The sequence below is a fragment of the Kogia breviceps genome, chromosome 15 (genome assembly GCF_026419965.1).
Source record: "Kogia breviceps isolate mKogBre1 chromosome 15, mKogBre1 haplotype 1, whole genome shotgun sequence".
In the NCBI taxonomy this organism is placed as follows: Eukaryota; Metazoa; Chordata; class Mammalia; order Artiodactyla; family Physeteridae; genus Kogia; species Kogia breviceps.
In genome coordinates, this window is record NC_081324.1 from 20,098,551 (window position 1) to 20,120,510 (window position 21,960).

The 21,960-nt window shown below is 36.0% G+C and overlaps 1 protein-coding gene across 3 annotated transcripts in view; it reads right to left on the reverse strand.

Annotated features, from left to right (window-relative positions):
- DCC (DCC netrin 1 receptor) overlaps positions 1 to 21,960 on the reverse strand; it is a 1,166,577-nt gene that overhangs the window by 114,121 nt on the left and 1,030,496 nt on the right. For all 3 annotated transcript variants that reach the window (XM_067014926.1, XM_067014925.1, XM_067014924.1), the window contains 3 exons: positions 18,142 to 18,336; positions 15,601 to 15,633; positions 230 to 295 (listed from right to left, as the gene is read on the reverse strand). In XM_067014926.1, coding sequence (XP_066871027.1) covers positions 230 to 295; positions 15,601 to 15,633; positions 18,142 to 18,336 — 294 coding nt within the window. The remainder of the gene's footprint in view (positions 1 to 229; positions 296 to 15,600; positions 15,634 to 18,141; positions 18,337 to 21,960) is intronic.

Here is a 21,960-nt window from a genome sequence, read left to right on the forward strand (position 1 = left end):
CTTGGACTTTTCTGACTGTTTTGTGTACTTGTCAACTCTCATCAGCATTGTCTCCTGGTGGAATATGCTCCAGGTTTGTTAATAATTTCACGTTCCTATTATTCCCACTAAAATCCTAAGTCTGGGGTTCGTGGCACTTGCAGTCAATAGAAAATTTGCCTCAGACACTTTAGAATTAACAATTTTAATTAATATAACAAATCCAATAGAACCTAATTTATATACTTACCGTTGAGAGTGCTTCTATCAATCAAATTAGTATCAACTGGCCAATAACCTCCATCTCCATGCCGACCTGTTTATAGGGAAAATATACCAGAAAGTTAGTGGACCTGCAACATGAAAGCACAAATGAAACAAAATAGACAAAAACTAACAAATATTTTAAAATACACAAACAACTGAATAAGACTATTTTGTCCACTTCAAAGAAAGCCTGAAAAGAATGATACCAGTATACTTTGCAAGAAAATGTTATTTTCTATACGTGAGAAAAATCTGTCACAAAAATACTCTTTTAAACAAGCTAAATTCAATTCCTCACTGAAAAGCTGACCCCCCCCCCTTTTTTCTCCAATACTCTTGTTAACGTATCACCAAAAGGTACAGCAGCATTGTTAGTGTAAGTGTTGCTGTCTTGAACATCTCAGAACAGAAGGAATGGTGGTGTTGGCTCCTAGAGTGACAGAGCCCACCTCCTTCATGTTATAAGAGGTCCAGTCTACACTGTTGCCATTGGACATGACTCTGTGGCAAAGTATCATTATTACTGTACCAGGGGACAGTACTTTTTGCCTTACAAGTGGGCTTTGAGTAGTCTTTGTGTTATGTGCCAAATAGGTACCTGGGAATGAGCTACTGGGTATGGAATAAAGAGTAGGGGGCGTGTCACAGCCCACATGGTCTGAATATTTCTTATAAACACACCAAGAAAGAAGGAAGGTTTCTCTAGTAGCACACAATTGGAACCACTGCCTTCTATTAGGTGTTCAACAGTTGTAAAAGTAGGCTTTAAGAGAAATGAGCCAGAAATAATTATACTATCATCCATGTTTAATTAATAGTTTTTCACTACAGGTAATCCTCTTTTCTATTGGTACATTTGTAGAACTGTGATTATTTGGTTAGATTTTGAGTTCTAGAATACCTATTCGAAAAAAACATTTGGGAGTTGAAACTATACTCAAACACGTACAAGACTACAGCTAATTCTTTATACACTTCGGAGTGTTATTTGTGAAAGCAGTTATAATCAGTGGGTGATGTCGAGGAAGCCAGCTGGGGCAGCTAGCTACGATAACATTGGTTGTTTTTCTCACATATATAGATTTTCTCTTTCTTTTTTAAGACTTCCAAGTCCTGCTCTTGTGACGTTCCTTTGCACACCAAACACTCTTCTTAATAAAGCTTTTCCAAGAGCTCATCATTTTATTTGCAAAAGAGTTGTGAAGAAACAACTCAAATCTTGTTACCAGACCATGCATTCACAATTAAAAAAAATTCTTTCAATATTGTCAGAGCTGAACTAAGAGTGCTAAGCTTCCAACAAGCAATGATAAATTAATTCAATCACATCATATTCTGTTTTCAGGGTAAACTGGTACATTTAAAATCTGCTGGCCAATGACTCTGGGTATATAAAGAAGTGGGAATTAGGATGGGGGCTCCAATGTGTGTGTGTGTGTGTGTGTGTGTGTGGCGGTGGGTGATTGGGGAGGAGCAACTGAAATAAGCAGCAGTTGTGAAAATTTTGGGGGGTTGACTGATAAGCGTAACCCCTTTCCCAAATACCTTGCTTGTGTGACTCTGACACATCTGGGGTTTCAATAAGTGGAGGATAAGCTTTGCCCACGGGACATTGCCAGATCAACGTTGGAAGAGGTGAAGTGAGAGAGAAGTTCTGTATGTTAAGATTACTTTTCTCACATCTGAAAGCAACTAGATTGCAAAGCAGTCAGCCAAAGAGATGCTAACAGCCCCGTCACTTAGGCCACTAAAGCAATAAATGATTCCTGTTGGGAATATTAGATGTGTTTAGTTAACTTGGTAAATTTCATAAGCACTGATTAAGGGAAATAGAGAACTAATTAGGCTCTGGAAGATGAAAAGTCAGTTAATGCAAAGATATAAAAACTACTGTTAGATCCCAGAGGTCTTAAATTTTTTAATGGAGCATAAAACTGATACTAATTCATTCAAAAATGTATTAAGTACCTACTATATGCAAGGCACAGTCCTAGATCCTCAGGGAAAGGGTAGTGTAAAAAGATTTATCAGATATGGAACCTGCCATGACAGACAGAGTTGGCTCACGGTATCCAAATCCGATACAGGCCTATTTATGGTTAATATTAGCTATAACTGCAGATAGTTTTTAACTTATTGTGACTTTAAAGATTTAAGAATAAGTTAATTCTTACTATAAAATCACTATCACTGCATTGATTTACTATTACTATGAAATCACTATTAGATTTAATTGAAAATGTTTTTTGTTTATATAGTATTATTAAAAGAACTACATGCAAATAAAAGATAATGCATTATTTTTAGTCTTACGTTACATGTTGCACAATTAAATTTATCTTAAAATCCCTGAATTTCTTTTTTTGCTTATTATACTAAATCTCTAACGTTTTTCAAAATTAAAAATTCCAAATAAGTAAATGAACACATGGATATCTAAATATGACATCTGTGGAAGTAATATAATACATTTCAATGTATATGTGTTTTATTTTTAATTATTCAAATAGAGTTCAATGTAGTTCAAAAAACTGGGAATGCGTAGTTTCTTTTTTTATTATGGAATTAATAATATGATTTTATATGAACTCAGGAATCAAAATGTACTATATGAATATACTAATATATTTTACAGAATATAAAGAAGAACTCTTTTGTTACTATGTATCCATAGGTCATTAATAATAGAAATGAGGGTGAGGAAAAGAATTAAGATGATGAAGAGTAATGAATTTATGTATCACTTAACCAACCATGGATTTCATTCAGATAATTTCATCAAAAAATCACTTCTTCCAGAAAGTTTTGATAACTAAAGCAAACGTTTTCTACTTTTCAAAATGTTTTGAAACCAAAGAATGGTGGCTTCAGGAATAAAAATAAAACAAAGAAAATGGTCCCATGTCTGACTTTAAAATGAGGAAGACTGCATCTTTTTAGAGTTATTCAAAATAGTTTAAATAGTTTTAAATTTATTTTATTTAGGTACCTCTAAGGAAGGTCCAAACCAAAAAAATCCATGCTCCTCCCCTTGGTTTGCACTCCTAAAATATTATACATGAAAGAGTCATTTAAAGAGTTACTTTTTATATTTTATTTAAGGGATAGATCATTCTATTTTGTCAAGAGACATACAGTCCCTTAAGCAAAAGCTAAAGTCTCCATGATTTCCCTGACAGTTACTCTCTGGATTGAGGGGAAAATGGGCAGAGGTAATATGAATTCCTTTAGGAAGTAAGCTTACTATTATATTTCTTGCTGCTTACCAAAGTGACATTTACACTCTGTTCTCAATACTTGATAAGTGACTAAACTGAATTAGAATACTTTGTAATGTGTTAATAATGTAAACACATTTGAAGTTATTACTATTATACACCTTAATCTCTATGTTCTTGTTCTTACATTATCACTTAAAATATTACTTCTGTATTTTTTTATTGTGGGGGGTGTGTGTGTATGTGTGTAAAATTAAACAGTATAATGTTTACATTAAACTCCTACTTTTAGCACACATAGGAAGATGAAGAATATTCCCCATGATAAAAAATTTTTAGCACCTAGAAAAGATGAATTCAACAGGAATTTCAGTTCTAGAGTGGTTTTTCTGAGGGGATGTTTATAAGTTTAGGGAGGAGTGAATGGAAAATTAATCTACAGAGGACACGGAGAAAGCTGAACGTGGTAGTTCTAACCTATTTTTAATCCATCCTCCGTGAATGGGGCTAACAGAGGGTCCTTCAGAATGGCACCCACACAATCAACTCCAAGATATGGACCATAATCTAAATCAAACGGACAGATTGGTTGTCTAACAAACATTCAGTATATATCCTCCCAAGGATGCAGAGCACTGAGATATGTTCTTGATCTTAGAATTGGTTCTCTGAAAATAATTCTGGTGATAACGAAGCAAAGTGCATTGATTTTATGTCTTGTATACCAGTGGGTAAAGATAATGCACTGATGCCACATGGATACAGTTTTACTGTCCAATACACAGATCATATTGAGACATATTTAAACCAGATGATTCTTCAGAGGCTGACAAATGTGGCTAAGAGAGCGATTTACCATACAGTTAATACTGCTGACTTTGAACAAAGGCATCAGGGCATCTAAAAACCAGAAAGCAAAATCATAACCTATGCCTAGGATATTTCAAACATATACTAATAGGAAAAACTCATGAGCTCTTCTCACCCTCTCCTCAGGTTCAACACATTGTTTTCAAGTTAACATGAATGAAAGTTCATTGATTAAAAGAAAGTACAATGTTATTACTTCATATGTAAGGGCAGCTGACATGCCTGCCATATATTGAGGCCTAGTGCTTAACAAATATTGTGTCAAGTCTATGAGCAACAATTTTTGGGAATGCATTTGGTGACCTACTCTGAGTCAGACACAGTGCAAAAGAACCAAATACCCCATTGTCCATCTTCTCCTTGAACATGAGAGGCAGTTCTTTGGGAGTTCCAATTTCTGCCTTTCTGCCATAAAATATAAATAGAGTATGAGGAGAAGCAAATTCATTTTCTAAGAATACTCAGAAAGCAATCTAAAATATAAGATTACAATTTCACATACGAATGTTATGAACAGTGACTGTGTAGCTATTATGAAAATCAAGGCACTTTGAGAGTGATAGAAGGTACTATTATCAATTTTGCCTGGACCCAGGTATCAATTAGGACACTCCTGGACAAAATGGAAATTATATTTATCCTAGACATGAACAATTTAACAAATAAACCCTTAATTCCTGGCTCTTGGTTGACATCACAGTTTGATTCTGGGTCCTGATTTCCTGAGGCATATGTGTAATCGTTTGCAGAATGTGGCAAATGATGGGTAAAGAACGTTGCCTGAGTGATGTTCTAAAGCAGAAAAAAAGTTTACAAACATTTCCCTCTTCTTCTTTTGCAAGCACCAAAATAAAAGCAGCACTAGGCAAGAATAAAGGCAGCACTAGGCCAGACCAACTGGTATCTGGATTTCTGAGCATGATGGCAGAGGTCAGTCAAAGAAAAGAGAAGAAGAAAACATATATATATATATATATATATATATATATATATATATGAAATACATATATACACATATGTATGTATTATGAAATATTTCAGAAGCACATTGGTTACTCTTATGAATTCTACCACCACTCATTTTCAACATCTTGCAAGGGACAATGGACTCAAAAGGCAAACACCAGGAGACCAAAGTACCTGTCCAGATCAACCAAAGTACCTGTCCAAGATCTTCTGCTCACAGGAAAGAAGTTGGCCTCATTAAAGATTTCAGGTAAGGGGAGTCCATACATTCTTATCTATAGGACTTTAACTACAATTAGCCTGTGTCCATTTATCTGGTTGCAAATGAAAACTTGTCAACTGCTTCTGATCACATATGTCATAAGCTTCTACATATGAAAAGCTAAATAAGTTTATTAGTTATTGCAATTACTATTCACATAAGTTTAGAGTGAAACTTCTGTTAAAATTGAATTGTTAAGAGAATAAAAAACCAAGATGACTTAATAATATTACTGATATCTTGAAACAGGATGGTCTCTGAACTGTCTCCACTCACAATAATCTCCTTGAATGCATTCTTTCTTGTAGTGTATCTGGAATAATGGCCAGCATATGGGTCTAAGAAATCACTTTTAGATGCAGTACAGTCTTTATGAAAATCTAGAAAGCATCCTGTTTCTCTAAACGTGGACACTTTCCTGGATGACTAGGTCTTCCCAAGAGCCAATTCATTTACCAGATGCAACATGGAGGATGAGGCAGTCTTGTGTGCATTATAAAGGAGAACTGTTCTCAAAGGCTACTGATGATCCATGAAAGCCTGTCCCAATTGGATGGTCCACAAGCTTATCCAAAAAGCAGTGTGAGGTATGTTTGTGTTTCAGTGAAGTTGCCAAGTAGTACACGGAGAAGTAACAGAAGAGCATGAATGCTCTTTTCTTCTTCAAGTGACTGCATGTTGGGAAGTTGCAACCATAGTATGAAAACACTAGAATGTGAGCATCCTGATGGCTGCACTGCTAGTATGTGTAAATAATAACACTGTTGGAGCACAAAATTTCTTCATTCATATATCTGTCCATGCTCCATCCATCTAGTCAACATATGTGTTGAGTGGATCACTCACTGTTCTAAGAATTAGGGATATAAAATGACTATTGCAGAGGCTCATAATTTAGTGAGGAGAAAATGTTAAGTGAATAATAATAATATACTGGAATATCCAAAAGTTAAAAAATTATAAGTAGGTGACACAATGGAAAAACAGAACGATTGACTATTTCTACCTAGAAAAATGATGGAAGGTATTTTAGGGGTGATATCTGAGTTGAGAATTAAAGGATGAGTGGAAAGGTATCAGGTAGAAAAGAATGAACTGGGTAAGCATAGAAAAATAGGCAGAGATGAAATAATAAAACTGCTTATATGCTCTATCAAAGTGTCTGGAATTTTTCTCATAGGGGACAGAGATCCACTGAAGCTATTTTAAGCAGAAAAGTGACCCAATTAAATATGCATTTAGGAATATTATTCTAGCTGAGTGTGAAGAAAAAATTAATTAGTATAAACCATTGTAATAAATAGGGTGAGAATAATATTAATTATGAATCCATGACATAGATATTATTAGTTCCATTTTATAGAAGAGTAAACTGTGGCTCAGAAAGACTAACTAATATACTCATTTTAAGTGGCTGAATCTGCCTGATTCTGATGATGATTATTATTTTCCTTAGCGGGCAAATTAATAAATGAAAGATGAATGCACAGTGAGTTGGACAGAAATTAGAGCACTTCCTAGAGTTTATGGTAGTGTGAGGGTTTAGTGGTGTAGGTGTGACTTGAGGTGGTGGCTCCACTCTCAATAGGACACACAAAACACAACAGACTTTGGAAAAGAAACAAAATAGTTCTGTTTGTCACCATTCAGAGCACTGGGACAAATGAAGGTGACCCTTCAGAAGAGGCATAACGGAAGTCGACAGATAAAGCTAGGAAAATTCTTTGAAGATGATAGATATTGAAGCCCTATTCCTATTCCAGATTTTTCTTTCCTCTCCCTGACCCACACTCTCATGACTCCTCCTTCCCAAAAGTAAGATGTGATCAGCATTGGCAGCCAAAAGTGAATGTGGTTTGCAGGGCTCTGGACCCAGGGGAGCACTGCTGGTCTTCATAACCAGTGTAACAGTAGGTACTCAATGTACTGAAAAGTAAAAAAGCCTAAGAACTACTGTGTCGGAGGAGAGAGAAAAAGCAAAACCTGGTTACCAATTTATATCTTAACCGTAGTGTACTTCTCTGCACAGTGGTGTCCTAATTATGCCCTGAACACATCCTGCAATCCTCACTAATTGAGCAGTTTCTTGATTTTCCCATTGTAGGATTTTTCTAAATAAAATTTCAAGTAATCTTTCCCTCTGTAGTCATTTGTGCTCTCTCAAGTTCTAGTCACATATTTCAAGTTCAGTCTTGTGTTTTAAGAAGTCTTTTCTGCTGCTACTCACAGTGATTCCCATCTAAAACCCTATAACATATATACTCAGATGGTACCACCTGCTTTAGCATTTCATACTTTTCATATTGGGCTGGGAGTCTTTATATCCTAACTATACTGCATGTCCTTGAAAATGAACCCATGGAACTGGACTTCTTTCTTATGTTTCACCACACCCAACACAGTGCTAGGTAAATAGTTATAAAAGAGTGGTCAAAAATGAGTCCAACTCTTTTCATATTGCACATTTGGAATTTCAAAAACTCATTTGCACCCATTAGTTTTGATTCTCTCCTTTACATACACAGAATTACAAGCAGCTGGTGAAAGGCAAGTGTAAAAATTTTCTGCTAACAAGAAATGACAGGAAGGGTGGTGGTAAAGAAAAGGGCACAGTGGGTCAGAATCATCTGCAAATGTGATCACCATTTCCTGAATCACAGAGAACTTGGTGTCTTTCTGTTTAGCTTTAATTTAATAGATGAATATTAAAGATACATTTTCCCTATTGGAAAAATATTTTTGCATCTCTTTCATCTCCCCCAAGATCAATCACATATACAGTCATCCCTCAGTACCTGCAGGGATTGGGTCCAGGACTTGCCTCGGATGCCAAAATCTGCAGATGCTCAAATCTCATAGATCATAGACATAGTACAGGATCCAACATTGGTTGAATCTGCAGGTTTGGAACAGGCAGATAGGGAGGACTGACTGTACAGTATCCACAGCTATGAGCACTATTATTTTGGGGTTCTCCAAACTATACTCTGGATTAGATGGTAAATTCTGTCTTTCCAGATTACTCTGTGACTGTTTCCCAAAGATTTGTGTCATAATTCAATTCAACAAATACTTATCTGGAAACTATAATATGAGAGATTCACAATTAGAGATTGGGGGTGCTTGGAGGCAGGGATGACAATGTCAATGAGACTGGCCCTTTGCCATCAAAGAATTCACAACCTGAAGAGGTTGGGAATCAAAATGGTTAACTATAAGAAACGGACAACATAGCAAGGACTAAACTGGGTGTTATGGACACACAGAAGAATAAAAGACCAGAAAGTTAAGTAAGGCTTCTTGGACAAAAGACAATCGAGAAGGAGTCTTAAAAGATGAGGACCTCTCTCAGTAAAGAAAGGGAGAATGTACTGCTGAGACTGAGAGAACAGTACCAGTTAGAGCATGGAGTTCTAAAAATACACTTTTCCAGGAGTGATTTGTGGATCTTTGCTAATAGACTGTGACATATGTGGAGGGATAAACTGGCCGTGAGGCTAGAAGGGGGAATTGGGGGTCAGACAGCCAGGACCTTGAGGTCAAAGAACTGACTTCATTCCATGAGAAACAGTGAACCATCTATGTTTCAGAAAGAAAACTGAGGAGGCAGAATCCAGGACTGATAGAAGTGGGCAGAAAATAAAGCTAGGAACTTGATATTTGGCTGATGTCTACAGCAAAGAAGGACACTCAGCAACATGGTAGGCCTTACAATAAGAACTTGTCTAAGAAATCATTTGGGACTCCCCTGGTGGTCCAGTGGTTAAGACTCTGCAATTCCAGTGCTGCGGCATGGGTCTGATCTTTGGTCGGGGAACTAAGATCCCACATGCCACGCAGCAAAAAAAAAAAAAAAAAAAAAAAAAAAAAGAGAGAAAGATATCTTTTTGTATTAATGAAAATGTCTATCTTTTAGGTCTGAGAAGATTAAAATTATACCATGAATCATGTATGTCAAGCTCTGCGAGCACTGAATCCTTTTTTTTTCTTCCAAAGTTACCTATTAAAACATAAAAACTCCTGAGAGGTTGACTAGGCAGCTTCTTGACCTATTAAAACATAAAAACTCCTGAGAGGTTGACTAGGCAGCTTCTTGAACTGCTTGCTAGGGACAGGATAAGCATCTTAACATTTTATCAAAAGCACATTACTTGTGGTTTTTTTGCCTCCACTTTCTCACCATAGTCATAATTTCCAGAATTGCAGAATTCTGGAGCTGAGAAAAACATGTGAGAATAGCTTTTTCAAGGGGCTGTAGCAAGCAGCTGAGTAATAAATGAGTTGAAACTACACACGATAATAGGCTAAAAAGAGGTTTCATTTTCAATTAAATGACTCCCATCAAATGGTGCTAAAGGTTTCAATTTTTCAAACAGCAGCCTGGTTGCTGTAATCCAAACCCTGCAAAATCTGGATTGCATGAACTAAATTCCAAGCTTGACTAGACTGCCTTGAAAACCTTATTTCCCTGAAATTGGAAACAATTAACATTCTGTTTATTCATGAGATTAAATCTGCTGAGGTGTAAAATGGCAGGTGTAGTGTTAAGCACTTGGCCTGCATACCCTTATGGAGGAAAAACAAAGACCTTTAAACTGGGTGAATTTCTGGGGAGGATGTATAAGTTTCATTATCTTGATAACAAAGTAGGAGTCGATTAACTCAGTGCATTTCCGGAAATTATACATTGGTATGAGCAGAGATTCTCAAGTTAGTTAGCCTGGGTATATATCTCAGCCTAACCACTTACATACTGTGAGCGTTTGGGCAAGATTTAACCTCTTGGTGTTTTATTTTCTGCATCTGTAAGGACGTTGTCAGAACGAAATATGATAGAACATGAACAGTGCACACAAGAGTGATGGATGCACAGTGGGAATGCTGAAATGTGAAGTGCTACCCTACACGAAGATGCCGTGCTATGCTTAGGTGTTTTCAAATTTTAATACCAATCCTAAAACTTGATCATCTGAAAACTTAAAAGAAATCAAAGATAATTTGGGCGAAAGTCATCATTTTACAGGTGAGGATGCTGAGAAGAGTTCAGTCACATGCCCAAAATTACACAGGTGCTCAGTGAGAGCATGGTGCTAGAATATTGGGCATCTGATTCCATTCTGGTTCTCTTCCAGCACACACTGAATGATGCTGATGGGAAAGCCCAGAGCATTACCAGCCATTACCACGATTCAGAGGAGAGTAATTCTCTCTCCGTGGTGGGAGGGCCGTTCTCAGCAGGCCGACTTCATCTGGATCTAAAAACTGGTCTGTGAATTTATGCCTCTTTTCCAGGCCTCCTGTTTTACATCACCCCTCTGCAGGCCATGGAGAATTAAAGACACTTGATAGTGCTTGAAGCAAGCATTTTCTTCATGATTCATATCAGCAATGACACAGATCATTTCTTGAAGATTCCTGCCCTCTTTATGGTACTATGTCATGGTCACAGCACCTACTCTATTGCCCCATTGGGTAGGCATGGAAACACACATGAAATTGAAAACATTTGTGTTCATGCTAAGAATTACCAGTTTTTACATTATGGACACCTCAAAGTGGAGAACAACATTTTGGGGTTAAATGGAATCTAAGGATGCAAAGACAGTCCTTTAAGATTAAAAATTTGACCTAATCATCACTTTCAAGAATTGGTCATAGTTTATAGTTACTGCTAACCTCCACTGCAACCCCAAAACAAGAAGCTTCTATAAATGCTTCTGTGAGAAACTCTAAAAGGTTTAAGCTGATTGTCAAAAAACAAAAAGCCAATTATTTTGTAAGTATAGAAACAGTCTACAAAGGAAAGACTATATACTGTGGGAGTCAGAGATAAACATGTTTGAGTTCCAACTCTGCCTGCCACTATATTTGAGTGACCTTTTGTAAAACATTACCTTCTGCTTCCTCGTTTGAAAATCTAGAAAGATAATCAGTAAAAGAGTGAAAGAACAGCTTGATTCTTGAAAGTGGATGCTATGAACTGAATTATGTCCTCTCCCACCCCCAAAATTCATATGTTGAATTCCTAACACCCAGTGTGACTGTATTTGGAGATATGGGCCTTTATAGAAGTAATTGAGGTTAAATGAGGTCAGAAGGGTGGGGCCCTGATCTGATAGGATTAGTGTCCTTATAAGAAGAGACATGAGTGAGCTCATACTCTCTTCACCATGTGAGGACACAGCAAGAAGGCAGCTGTCTGCAAGCCAGGAAGAGAGCCCTCACCAGAAACCAATCATGCCAGACTTTGATCTGAGACTTCCAGCCTCCAGAACTACAAGAAAATAAATGTGTTACTTAATGCACCCAGTCTATGGTATTTTGTCTTGGCAGCCCGAGCTGACCAAGACAGTGGAGTTAGCACCATCCCCATGTTTCCTGAGATAAAGAACCATCAGTATCATATATTCAGTGTTGTGGCTTCCCACTTATAACATGACCCCAGATTGAGAGCTGTTTGTTTTGTTCTCTAGAATATTCACAGAGTTGGGGAAAGAAAAGTTGATATTGGGAAAATATACTCCCACTTTAGATACAGAAACTTTATAGATATATGTTAAAAGTGTGTGTGTGTGTGGTTGTGTATGTATATACGTAGCATATAGTGATGGAGACACTTGGTGGTTCAAAATGGGTTTTGCAATATGGTTGTCTGGGTTTGAATCATGGCCTTGCTACTTCCTAGCTGTGTGTCTACAGGCAAATCACTTAAACTCTCTGAGCTTCAGCTTCTATATCACTAAAACAGAGACAATAATAGCAACTCTTTCACAGTATTGTTATGAGAATTAAATGACTTAACACAAGTTAAGTTCTTAGAACAGCGACTGATGGTGAGAGCTCCATAAGGATTAATTCTACCATTATACACGCCCACCCAGACACAGACAAACTGACAGGGTTTTTACCAAAATATGGAAAATAAAAAAGGAAAATTGTCTAAAGCAGAGGATTTCTCTATCTTTTCCACTCACTTCACATAACCCATATAATTTCCCTACCTTGCCGGACCCTCCAAAAGAGTAAATCTGTGGTTAATCTCTAAAATCCCATGATCACTTTAAAACTTATTGGTCACTTGTGCCAATAGAGAAATAATTAAGATGTGGAACAAGAGATAAGCAAATGCTAGATATAATCAATTTATACTTATGTAAAGGGGAAAAGGAGTCCTATATAAATCATCTTTTATTTTCATACTAGTACTACTATTACTCAGAAGAAAATATTTTCCCCAAATCACACGTGATTCAAATATAATCAACTTTTTGTTTTCACATTTATGTTCTTCAGGGCACATAGTAGATGCCAACGGAAAGTAACTGTGACAAGAGACCACAGAGATACTTTTTAAAAACAATCAAAACTTTTCTCACTTCCTCTCATATAAGTCAAACTCGATCTCTTGCTTTTCTATTTAGGATTCATCTTTGCAAGGTTAACTCTGACCCAAGGTGCTAAATTTTCTCTCTGAGCAAATTTTCTCTCAACAGAAATTCAGTGCTTGCCATAAATGTAACAGTGGGACCATTCTGCGTGGGAAGGGGGCAAATTGGTCTAACAGCGAGCACAATAATGCATATTCCACTGATTTGCTATGTGCTGAGAGTGGGAACATTCAGAGCAGCTTTTTCCTATTATTTTCACCATTCTTAGAGAGATCTTTAAACTGGGTTATTTTCTGTGCACTTGGTCATCAACTCAGATGACTGATATTGTTTACAAAGAGTTCTTAACTGCCAATAAATTTTATATGCTTTCTTGTGAAAATGTAAAGATCTTACCTATAATCACTAAATTACATGTTGTCACTCTGTCTTAATTTTACAAGTAATTTAAGTTTGATGTAAAATTTAGAACCTATCAATTTGACCAACTCTATACCAGCGGTGATTGAATATGGGACCGAGTAGTATAATATGTGACAGAATCTTTTTAAGTAATGTTAGATGAAGGAAAAGAACAATTTCCCCAATATATTAACACACTCAGGCACTGGAAATAATTCTTGGGAATTCTTTTTGTTCCCAGTAATTGATCTTATTTCACTGTCAATATGAAAATCTGAGTAAAATCCATGGAGTGTGTGTGACTGGAGAGACTATACAAAATATATTTCTTGGTAGCTGAAAATATTATTAAGCAAAACAGTTAACTTAAAAAGTAATAGCAAAAAAACAGTTAAAAGGAATCCAGAAACAACTGGAAACCCACTTATTGAGAAGCTTAGGATGTTGTCACCCAAATGGCTAATAATATAACTTTTTATCTGGTTCAGTTACTTAAAAAAAAATATGCGTTTTCTTTTTCTCTATGCATACTTTTTCTAAATATAATTTCAAAAATTGGGAGTTACCTGCCTGTGGAAATTCCAAATTCACTTAAGGAAACTATGTGATGTTGTTTTAATTATTTTTGAACTGAAATAATACATTCTGCTAATTAACTATTCCAGCTTGAATTTGTCTAGCACTATTATTTAATTTGCCTAAGTGAATACAAACTAACTGCCAATTATTTATCATTAGTAGTTTGTTTTTTTTTTTTTTTTTTTTTTGTGGTACACGGGCCTCTCACTGTTGTGGCCTCTCCCGTTGCGGAGCACAGGCTCCGGACGCACAGGCTCAGCGGCCATGGCTCACGGGCCCAGCTGCTCCGCAGCATGTGGGATCTTCCCGGACCGGGGCACGAACCCACGTCCCCTGCATCGGCAGGCGGATTCTCAGCCACTGCACCACCAGGGAAGCCCCTATCATTAGTAGTTTTACAAATATTACTGTTCAGTAGATATTGGCTTTACGAAAATATTTTAAGTATAAGCAGGAACAGCTAGGTGATTAATGGAAACATGAACCCTGGGTGGACATTTCTGTGTATTGTACCATTTCCATTACTCCCTGTGTGAAGCCCTAGCCATGTTCTCTTGAGCAAAGGGATGGTATATGGACCCAGAAATAAACTTGAACGCAAGATCATTAAAGATAATACTACTCATGTAGATAACCTGCTACTGTTAGTGACACTTAACATTCAGATGCTTAGTATTTGTCAATAGTTGGAAAGTATTCTTGTTGAAAAGCATGTTTTCCTGAAATCTACAACAGGAGGCCTTATGAGACATGATGCTGACAAAGAGGTTTTGTTGACAGGTGCCCAAAGCAGGAGACAACTATACAAGCTGTGGACTCTGAAACCAATACTCATGACACTGACTATAACCATCATTTCCAAACACTCCCTTCTTTGAAGAATATAACATCCTGAAAAAATAAAACTCAAACTATTCTTTTTCTCCTTTAGCATTCTACTAACTAACCTTAGTGAAAAAAGAATGGAATCCTAATAGATCAGTCTACAAATCATGGTAATAAATTCTTATCCACCTGAGAGTTGATGGATAACTCTGATTTACCTCCATTTTCCTTTGTGTAAAACCACCCCTGTTTCTCTACACAAATCGGCTTTTAGCAAAGGAATGGAAGGAGGATAAAATACTGCAAGTCAAACTGGTACCCGATTCATGAAATGAAAGCTTTCTGGCTTCAAAATGAACAGAAGTAATGCCCTAAAAAAAAGTTGACCTAACTTTGTTTTTATGTATTAAAAGAAGCTCATTGTAGAGGAAAAGTACACATGATTTATGAGTTTTCTCTGTCGAGCAATAGAACTTTAATCCAGAGCTTATGAAAGGGTGCAAGAGCAGCTTGAAAATTATGCTGAGCTTAATTATACTTAATGTGAATTATTCAGAAGTGCAGACAGAGACTAAAAATTTATTTCATACAAAGAAGCTTGACATTTTAATTGGTCCTTCAGAATGGAGACAAAACAATTTCCTCTCAAGAAAATTTACATCCTCCCTATCAGAGCCAAAACCTCAGCCAAGCAGAACTTCATTAATAAGATTAATTATCTCACTGGTGTCTGCTTCATCAGGTGTATGGCCCAGGTGAAAAGAGGAATAGAAAATAATGACTGACATTTCTAACAGATAAGATTGATTCAGGGAGGGAAAAATGACAGATTAAACCACCATACCTTGGTCATTAGCCATTTTGTCAGGGTGTTCCACTGTGGGGAAAGAGAAATATTATTAGATTTGGGTAGTTTCCATCAAGAAAGCTGACATTTCAAATCAACAGTTTTGTTAGCGAGTTCTCATATCAAGGCCAATGCCCTATTGAAAAAAAAATTGATAAGGAATTCGGTTAATGTGACTATTTTGATTAGTCACAGAAATAAATGGAAAATAATTGTTTTGCTGTATAAATGTGTTCTAAAAGTGTTATTTGTAACATTCCTCTAAACAAAAACTCAAAATGATCATCATGCAAGTTTAATTAATGATACAATTTACAGTAAAAAAAAAAAAGTGCATGCCATTACCAAGTAATTATCATCTGTATATTTTAAACAAGTTAAGGAAGCTATTTTCTTGCATTCATTTTAAATTTTTCAACAAGAAAACTTTACCAATTCTCACATGAATAGGGTAAAATAATAAAATATCATTAAGTTTAATCTAAATGGTTTGATTTTAAACCTTGTGTAGCTTTCGAATAGCTCAGTCACCAGAATTCAAAAGTCTACTATTTATTAGCATACTTTTCCTAGGAGAATTGAAAAATAGACTACCTAGTTATACTAAGCCTATTCTTTAGTATGTCCAAGCAAATGGGTAAAAATGTCAATCAGATACATGTTTCTAACTTTTTGGTTGTTTGCCGTCATGTTTTATTAAGTTATTGGCCAGATATATGGGCATAATGTGGTAACATATTTAAGAGCCAAGTATCCTTTAAAATAACACACATCAGACATTAAATATACATCTTTAAATATCAGCTATAGAACATCTGAATTATTTTCAATTGCTAAATATTAGAGGCTCTTGAAATCATTCATCCTCCAGAAAAATAATACTGTGCTCTAAAATGGAAAGGACTTATATGCAGATCATTATGAGGTAGTTACCATACTTGGGTCTTAGTATTTTTCTGTATAAACATATAATTGTACTTAAATTGAGCAGTAATTTTTACACTTGCAAACATGTAAAGTTTTCTTCTAGTAATCATACCACAAGATATTTTTCTCATGTTGCTACCCTGTGTCCTTAAAAAAAAAAAATTAATTTTGTTTGAGATTTTCTTCCTTGCTATATCAAAATTTCTTTTAATATATAAGGACAATAGTTCCTGAAAGGAAATATTTAAAATTGGCAATAGTATGCCACCCACATAATACAATGCTTTTTAATTTTTATTCCCTTACATAAAAAGGCTAAACTGTTTCATTATATTTTGAATACAGTCCATATACATGAAATCAGTACAAAATTCCAAAAGGTTTGTAAATGAAAAAAAGTCAAGTTAAATATGTCCGCTTTGCGCTGATGGCAGAAAATGTAATAATGTATCTTTCTTTGACATGCTGGCTTTCAGCATAAAAAGATAACTTTTAATTAATTAATTAGTTTTTTTTCGTTTCCAATTTTTTTCCAATTATTTAAGAAATAATTGATGTACATCACTGTACAAGTTTAAGATATACAGCATGATGATTTGATTTACATATATTGGGAAATGATGACCACAACAGCTTTAGTTAAAATCTGTCATCTCATATAGGTACAGTAAAAAGAAAGGAAAAAATTTTCTTCGTGTTAACTCTTGGGATCTACTCTCTTAACAACTTTCCTGTATATCATTCAGCAGTGTTAACTACAGTTATCATGTGTTTATTACATCCCTAGTACTTATTTATCTTATAATTGAACGTTTGTACCTTTTGATTACCTTCCTTGAATTCCTCCTCTCATCACCTCCTACCTTTGGTAACCATAAATCTGATCTTTTTCTATGCGTTTGGTGTTTATCTGTTTGTTTAGGTCCCATATAAAAGTGAGATCATATAGTATTTGCCTTTCTCTCTCTGACTTATTTCACTTAGCATAACACCTTCAAGGTCCATCCATATTGTCACAAACGGTAGGATTTCCCTGTTTGTTTTTATGGTTGAATAATATTCCATTATGTACATATAACTGTATATATTATTATATATATATAATGGAATATATTTACATATATAACAACTTCTTTATCCATCTGTGGACATTTACGGTCTTTCCATGTCTTGGCTGTTGCACATAATACTGCTCTGAACATTGGGATGCAGATATCTTATAGGGTTAGTGGTTTTGTTTACTTTGGATATATTCCCAGAAGTGGAATTGCTAGATCATATGATATATTTTTTCAATTTTTTGAGGAACCTCCATACTGTTTTCCATAGTAGCTGCACCAACTTACGTTCCCCAAACAGTGCACGAGGGTTCCCATTTCTCCACAGTCAAGCCAGTATTTGTTGTCTCTTGTCTTTTGGATGATGTCCATTCTAACAGGCTTGAGGTGATAGCTCATTCTGGTTTTAATTTGCATTTTAATTTCTTTTGAATGTCCACTGTAGTCACGTGCCAACAGAGATGGTTTAAGGCAATTCCTAACACAGACTCCAAAACTATTTTATAACAACTCCACAGGAAAAAACCCCGAAATGACAGGAAATGATTCAAACCTTTCAGAGTCCTGAAAAGGATGGGATCAGAGAGGGGCCCCACTCCTTTCACATTCCGTGCTTGAATTCGAAAGTAATACATAGTGTCAAGGTTGAGATCCATAATTTGATGTGTAAGCCGATCACCACTGATTGTTTCCATAACCCAGTCATCAATTGGAATGTTCTTGTCCAAGGTATAAAACAAGATGTAAGCTGCATGAATAAATGAACACAACTTTGATTACTGTACTGAGTACATGCTATACTTCTGCTTCCAGACATCCGTGTGTCCCAAGTACAATTTTCAAGGATTATCATATATCCACAATCTATAAAGTGCAGTATTCAGTTTGGCAAGTAATGATTTTTTTTTTGTATTGCAAAGCTTAGAAAAAGAATTGCTTCAATGTACAAAATCTAAAAACGGAATAAGCCATTAGAAATAAAAATATCTGCCATATTTTAAAAATGCGAGGCTTCTGCTGCCTATAAATCCTGATTATTGGTTTGTGCTAATACATAAGCATGATGAAAAACATAAAAGACAGATAACAAGACTGTATCATTTTCACTGTATCCAATAATGAAGATAAGTAATGTTTATTTTGGCTAGTGTTTAAATAATAAAAATACATTGGAAAGCATAAAATGCCCTATATTTTTCAAGTGTTATAAAAATAAATGATCATTTTTGATTACTGTAATAATTCTGTGAGGCTGGCAGGGGTATTGTTGCTGTCTTTTCATAGATGATGAAGCTAAGCACGACCCAAGCTAAGTGATAAAAGGGCTAGGATAACATCCTCTACTACCATACCAACCATCCAACACTATTTCCCCCCGTCCATCCCACCTGGGCAAAAATAAACAAAAAAAGAAAGCAAAAGTATTTCTGGATAACTGTAGGTTATCTAGTTAGTATCTCAAATATTAAAAAATCCATCATTTGATAGTATCATTCATCCTCTATGTTAGGGGATGAATAATTGTAGTGTATTCAGTGGTGATAGTCTAATATGCACCCAAACAGATCCAGGTATCCCTGTAAAATATTCATATTCTAACATTATATTTAGCTAATATTTAAGCTAGCTTCTATTTAAAAGCATTAATTCATCACTTTATATTACACTACATAATATATCACACGATAGTGTAATATAAACTGTAAAATAACTCATTGCAGGTGTCTTTGCTACATGAATGTGGTGTCAGCCTCTATTTCTATCAAATTTCTGCAATGGTACCCTCATCAGATAGGCCGCAAATGTCCCTAGGTCTATTCTTATGCATTGAACATATTCTTTGTAAATAATACCTTTTAAAAAGAATTGTCTTCCTTTGATTCCCCTAGTGCTTCCTTTTGAGTCCCACTTGTCCCATCCGGCCTGGGGACCTTCACGCATAGATATTTCAGTGGTCATGTCACAAGTTCTTTGACTCAGATTCACTTGCCTTCCAAAATAACCATGCATATTACTTACATCTCAGCACAACTCTTACTCCACAAGGACTGATTTCCATACTATCCTTATTCCTACTTCCCTCTTACTCCTCACACCTCTCCACCTTTCCTTACTTTCTCCATCGAACTCCTACCTGGCCATCCAGGTCTAGTTTAAGCTACATCTAACATATGAAACGTTCCTCTATAGTGAGCTCTCCTTTCTGTACACTTTGTAACCCACTTCAATAAAGTATAAGAGTACTTATACGATTTTGTATCATTTTCACTTAATCCCATAGTGATTTACAGAATTATGCCTGGGTTTGGGGGATGCATTATAGACAGTGAACTGGATATTTTTTCCTTGTGATTCTGTAGGATTAAGCAATGCCACGAACTCCAACACCCAGAAGTCCATTTGTCTTAAATTCAGATCAACACTGAAAACCTGCATCTATTTTGCTTTGGCTTTCAGCTTTTCCCAACTTCATTGTTTCTCAAATCTGCCAAATCATAAGAATTACTTGGGGACTAGGTATAAGTTACAAAACATAGAGCCCAGGAAAGGGCATTTTGATTCAACAGGCATGGCAGATAAGTCTTGGATATCCCCCCAATTATCCCTGCCTCCTGGTAGTTACAGCTTTGTGTAGTCTTTTCTCTCTGAGTGTAGATGGGACCTAAGTCTTGCTTTTAACCAACAGAATATGGCAAATGTGATAGACGTCACCTCCATGATTATGTTACATGTTATAACTTCTGTCTTGCTAGCAGACTCTATAGACTCTCTCCTTGGTTGGCTTTGATGAAATAAGTTGCCAGATGGAGAAGACCATGTGGCAAGGAACTAAGGCTGGGCTCTGATCAACAGCCAGTAAGGAACTGAGTCCTGCCAACAACTACATAAGCTTAGAAGCAAATATTTTCCCAGGTAAGCCTCAAATGAGATATCAGCCGAAGCTAACACCTTGATTGCCAGCTTGTAAGAGACCCTAAAGAAGATTACCGGGCTTCCCTGGTGGCGCAGTGGTTGAGAATCCGCCTGCCGATGCAGGGGACACGGGTTCGTGCCCTGGTCCGGGAAGATCCCACATGCCGCGGAGCGACTGGGCCCGTGAGCCATGGCCGCTAGGCCTGCGCGTCCGGAGCCTGTGCTCCACAACGGGAGAGGCCACAGCAGTGAGAGGCCCGCATACCAAAAAAAAAAAAAAAAAATTAAAAAAAAAAAAATAATAAAATAAAAAAAAAAAAAAAAAAAAAAAAAAGAAGATTACCCAGCTAAGTTGTGCTTGGATTCCTGACTGACAGAAACAGTGAGATATCAAATGTGTGTTATTTTTAGCTGCTAAATTTGTGGTGATATTGTTACACAGCAGTAGCTAATAGGTTAATGGTAATCCCAGTAAACTGCACCCCAGTTGATTTCTGTGTTCAAGTAAAGTCAGGAATCACTGCTTTAGTTGATGATGTGAATTCTGCATATTTTGTGGTATATTTGTTGAGATGTTGATGCTGCAGATATGAATATGTAAGATGTGGAGAGCCCAGGGGAAGATAAAAGACTAATCAAGATAAAGAAGTCTACAAAATTTATAAAGGTTATATGGCTCCTCCCTCTGGCAGTTATTAAAATTGGAAGACTGTAATTCAAAAGGGATTGTAAAATATCATTGGATAAAGGAGTTGTTTCTGACTCATAGATGTCCATTCTTTGATAACTCACCCCTGAGATCAACATCAGTACAACCTCCTAATATTCTGTGAGCCAGAAAAGTCTCCATTCTTGTACTCAAAGAACCATATCAACTGAAAAGAAGACCCTGGCACTAGTAATACTGTTCTAGCTTTTATTATGTGCATGTCTTATCTCTTTAAAAGAATAAAAATATTCCTTTAGTTCAGGAGCTATATCTTATATTACTTTTTATTCTTCAAAGAAAACTAATAAAATAGTCTTCACACAATAGGTATTGAAATTCACTTATTCAATAAAATCCCCTAGCCTCTAAGTATATAGGTTTTAAATTCATGACATTTAATGAAATTGTTGAAGTTTTCATGGGCTTTTTAAGTACATGATGAACTTGAAAGTTTGGATAATTGTGCTCCCATCTCAAGTCAGCTACACTTATTCCTGATTTTCTCCATTTACCAAATGAGAATATAGTATTTGCCTTCATGTAATTTTTTCTATGTGAAGAGTATTCACTGAAGCATTTAAAAGTGACAGTTCTGGCATCAGGTAAGTAAAGTTGAAAGTGCAGGTTCTGACTCCAAATTTTATTTGAGCAATTTCTTGAAATTTATTTTAAAAAGCCTGTCATTGGTTGTAAATTTGAAAACTGAGTTGGAGAATAGAAACAAGAGTACATCACTCAAAATTCTAAAAT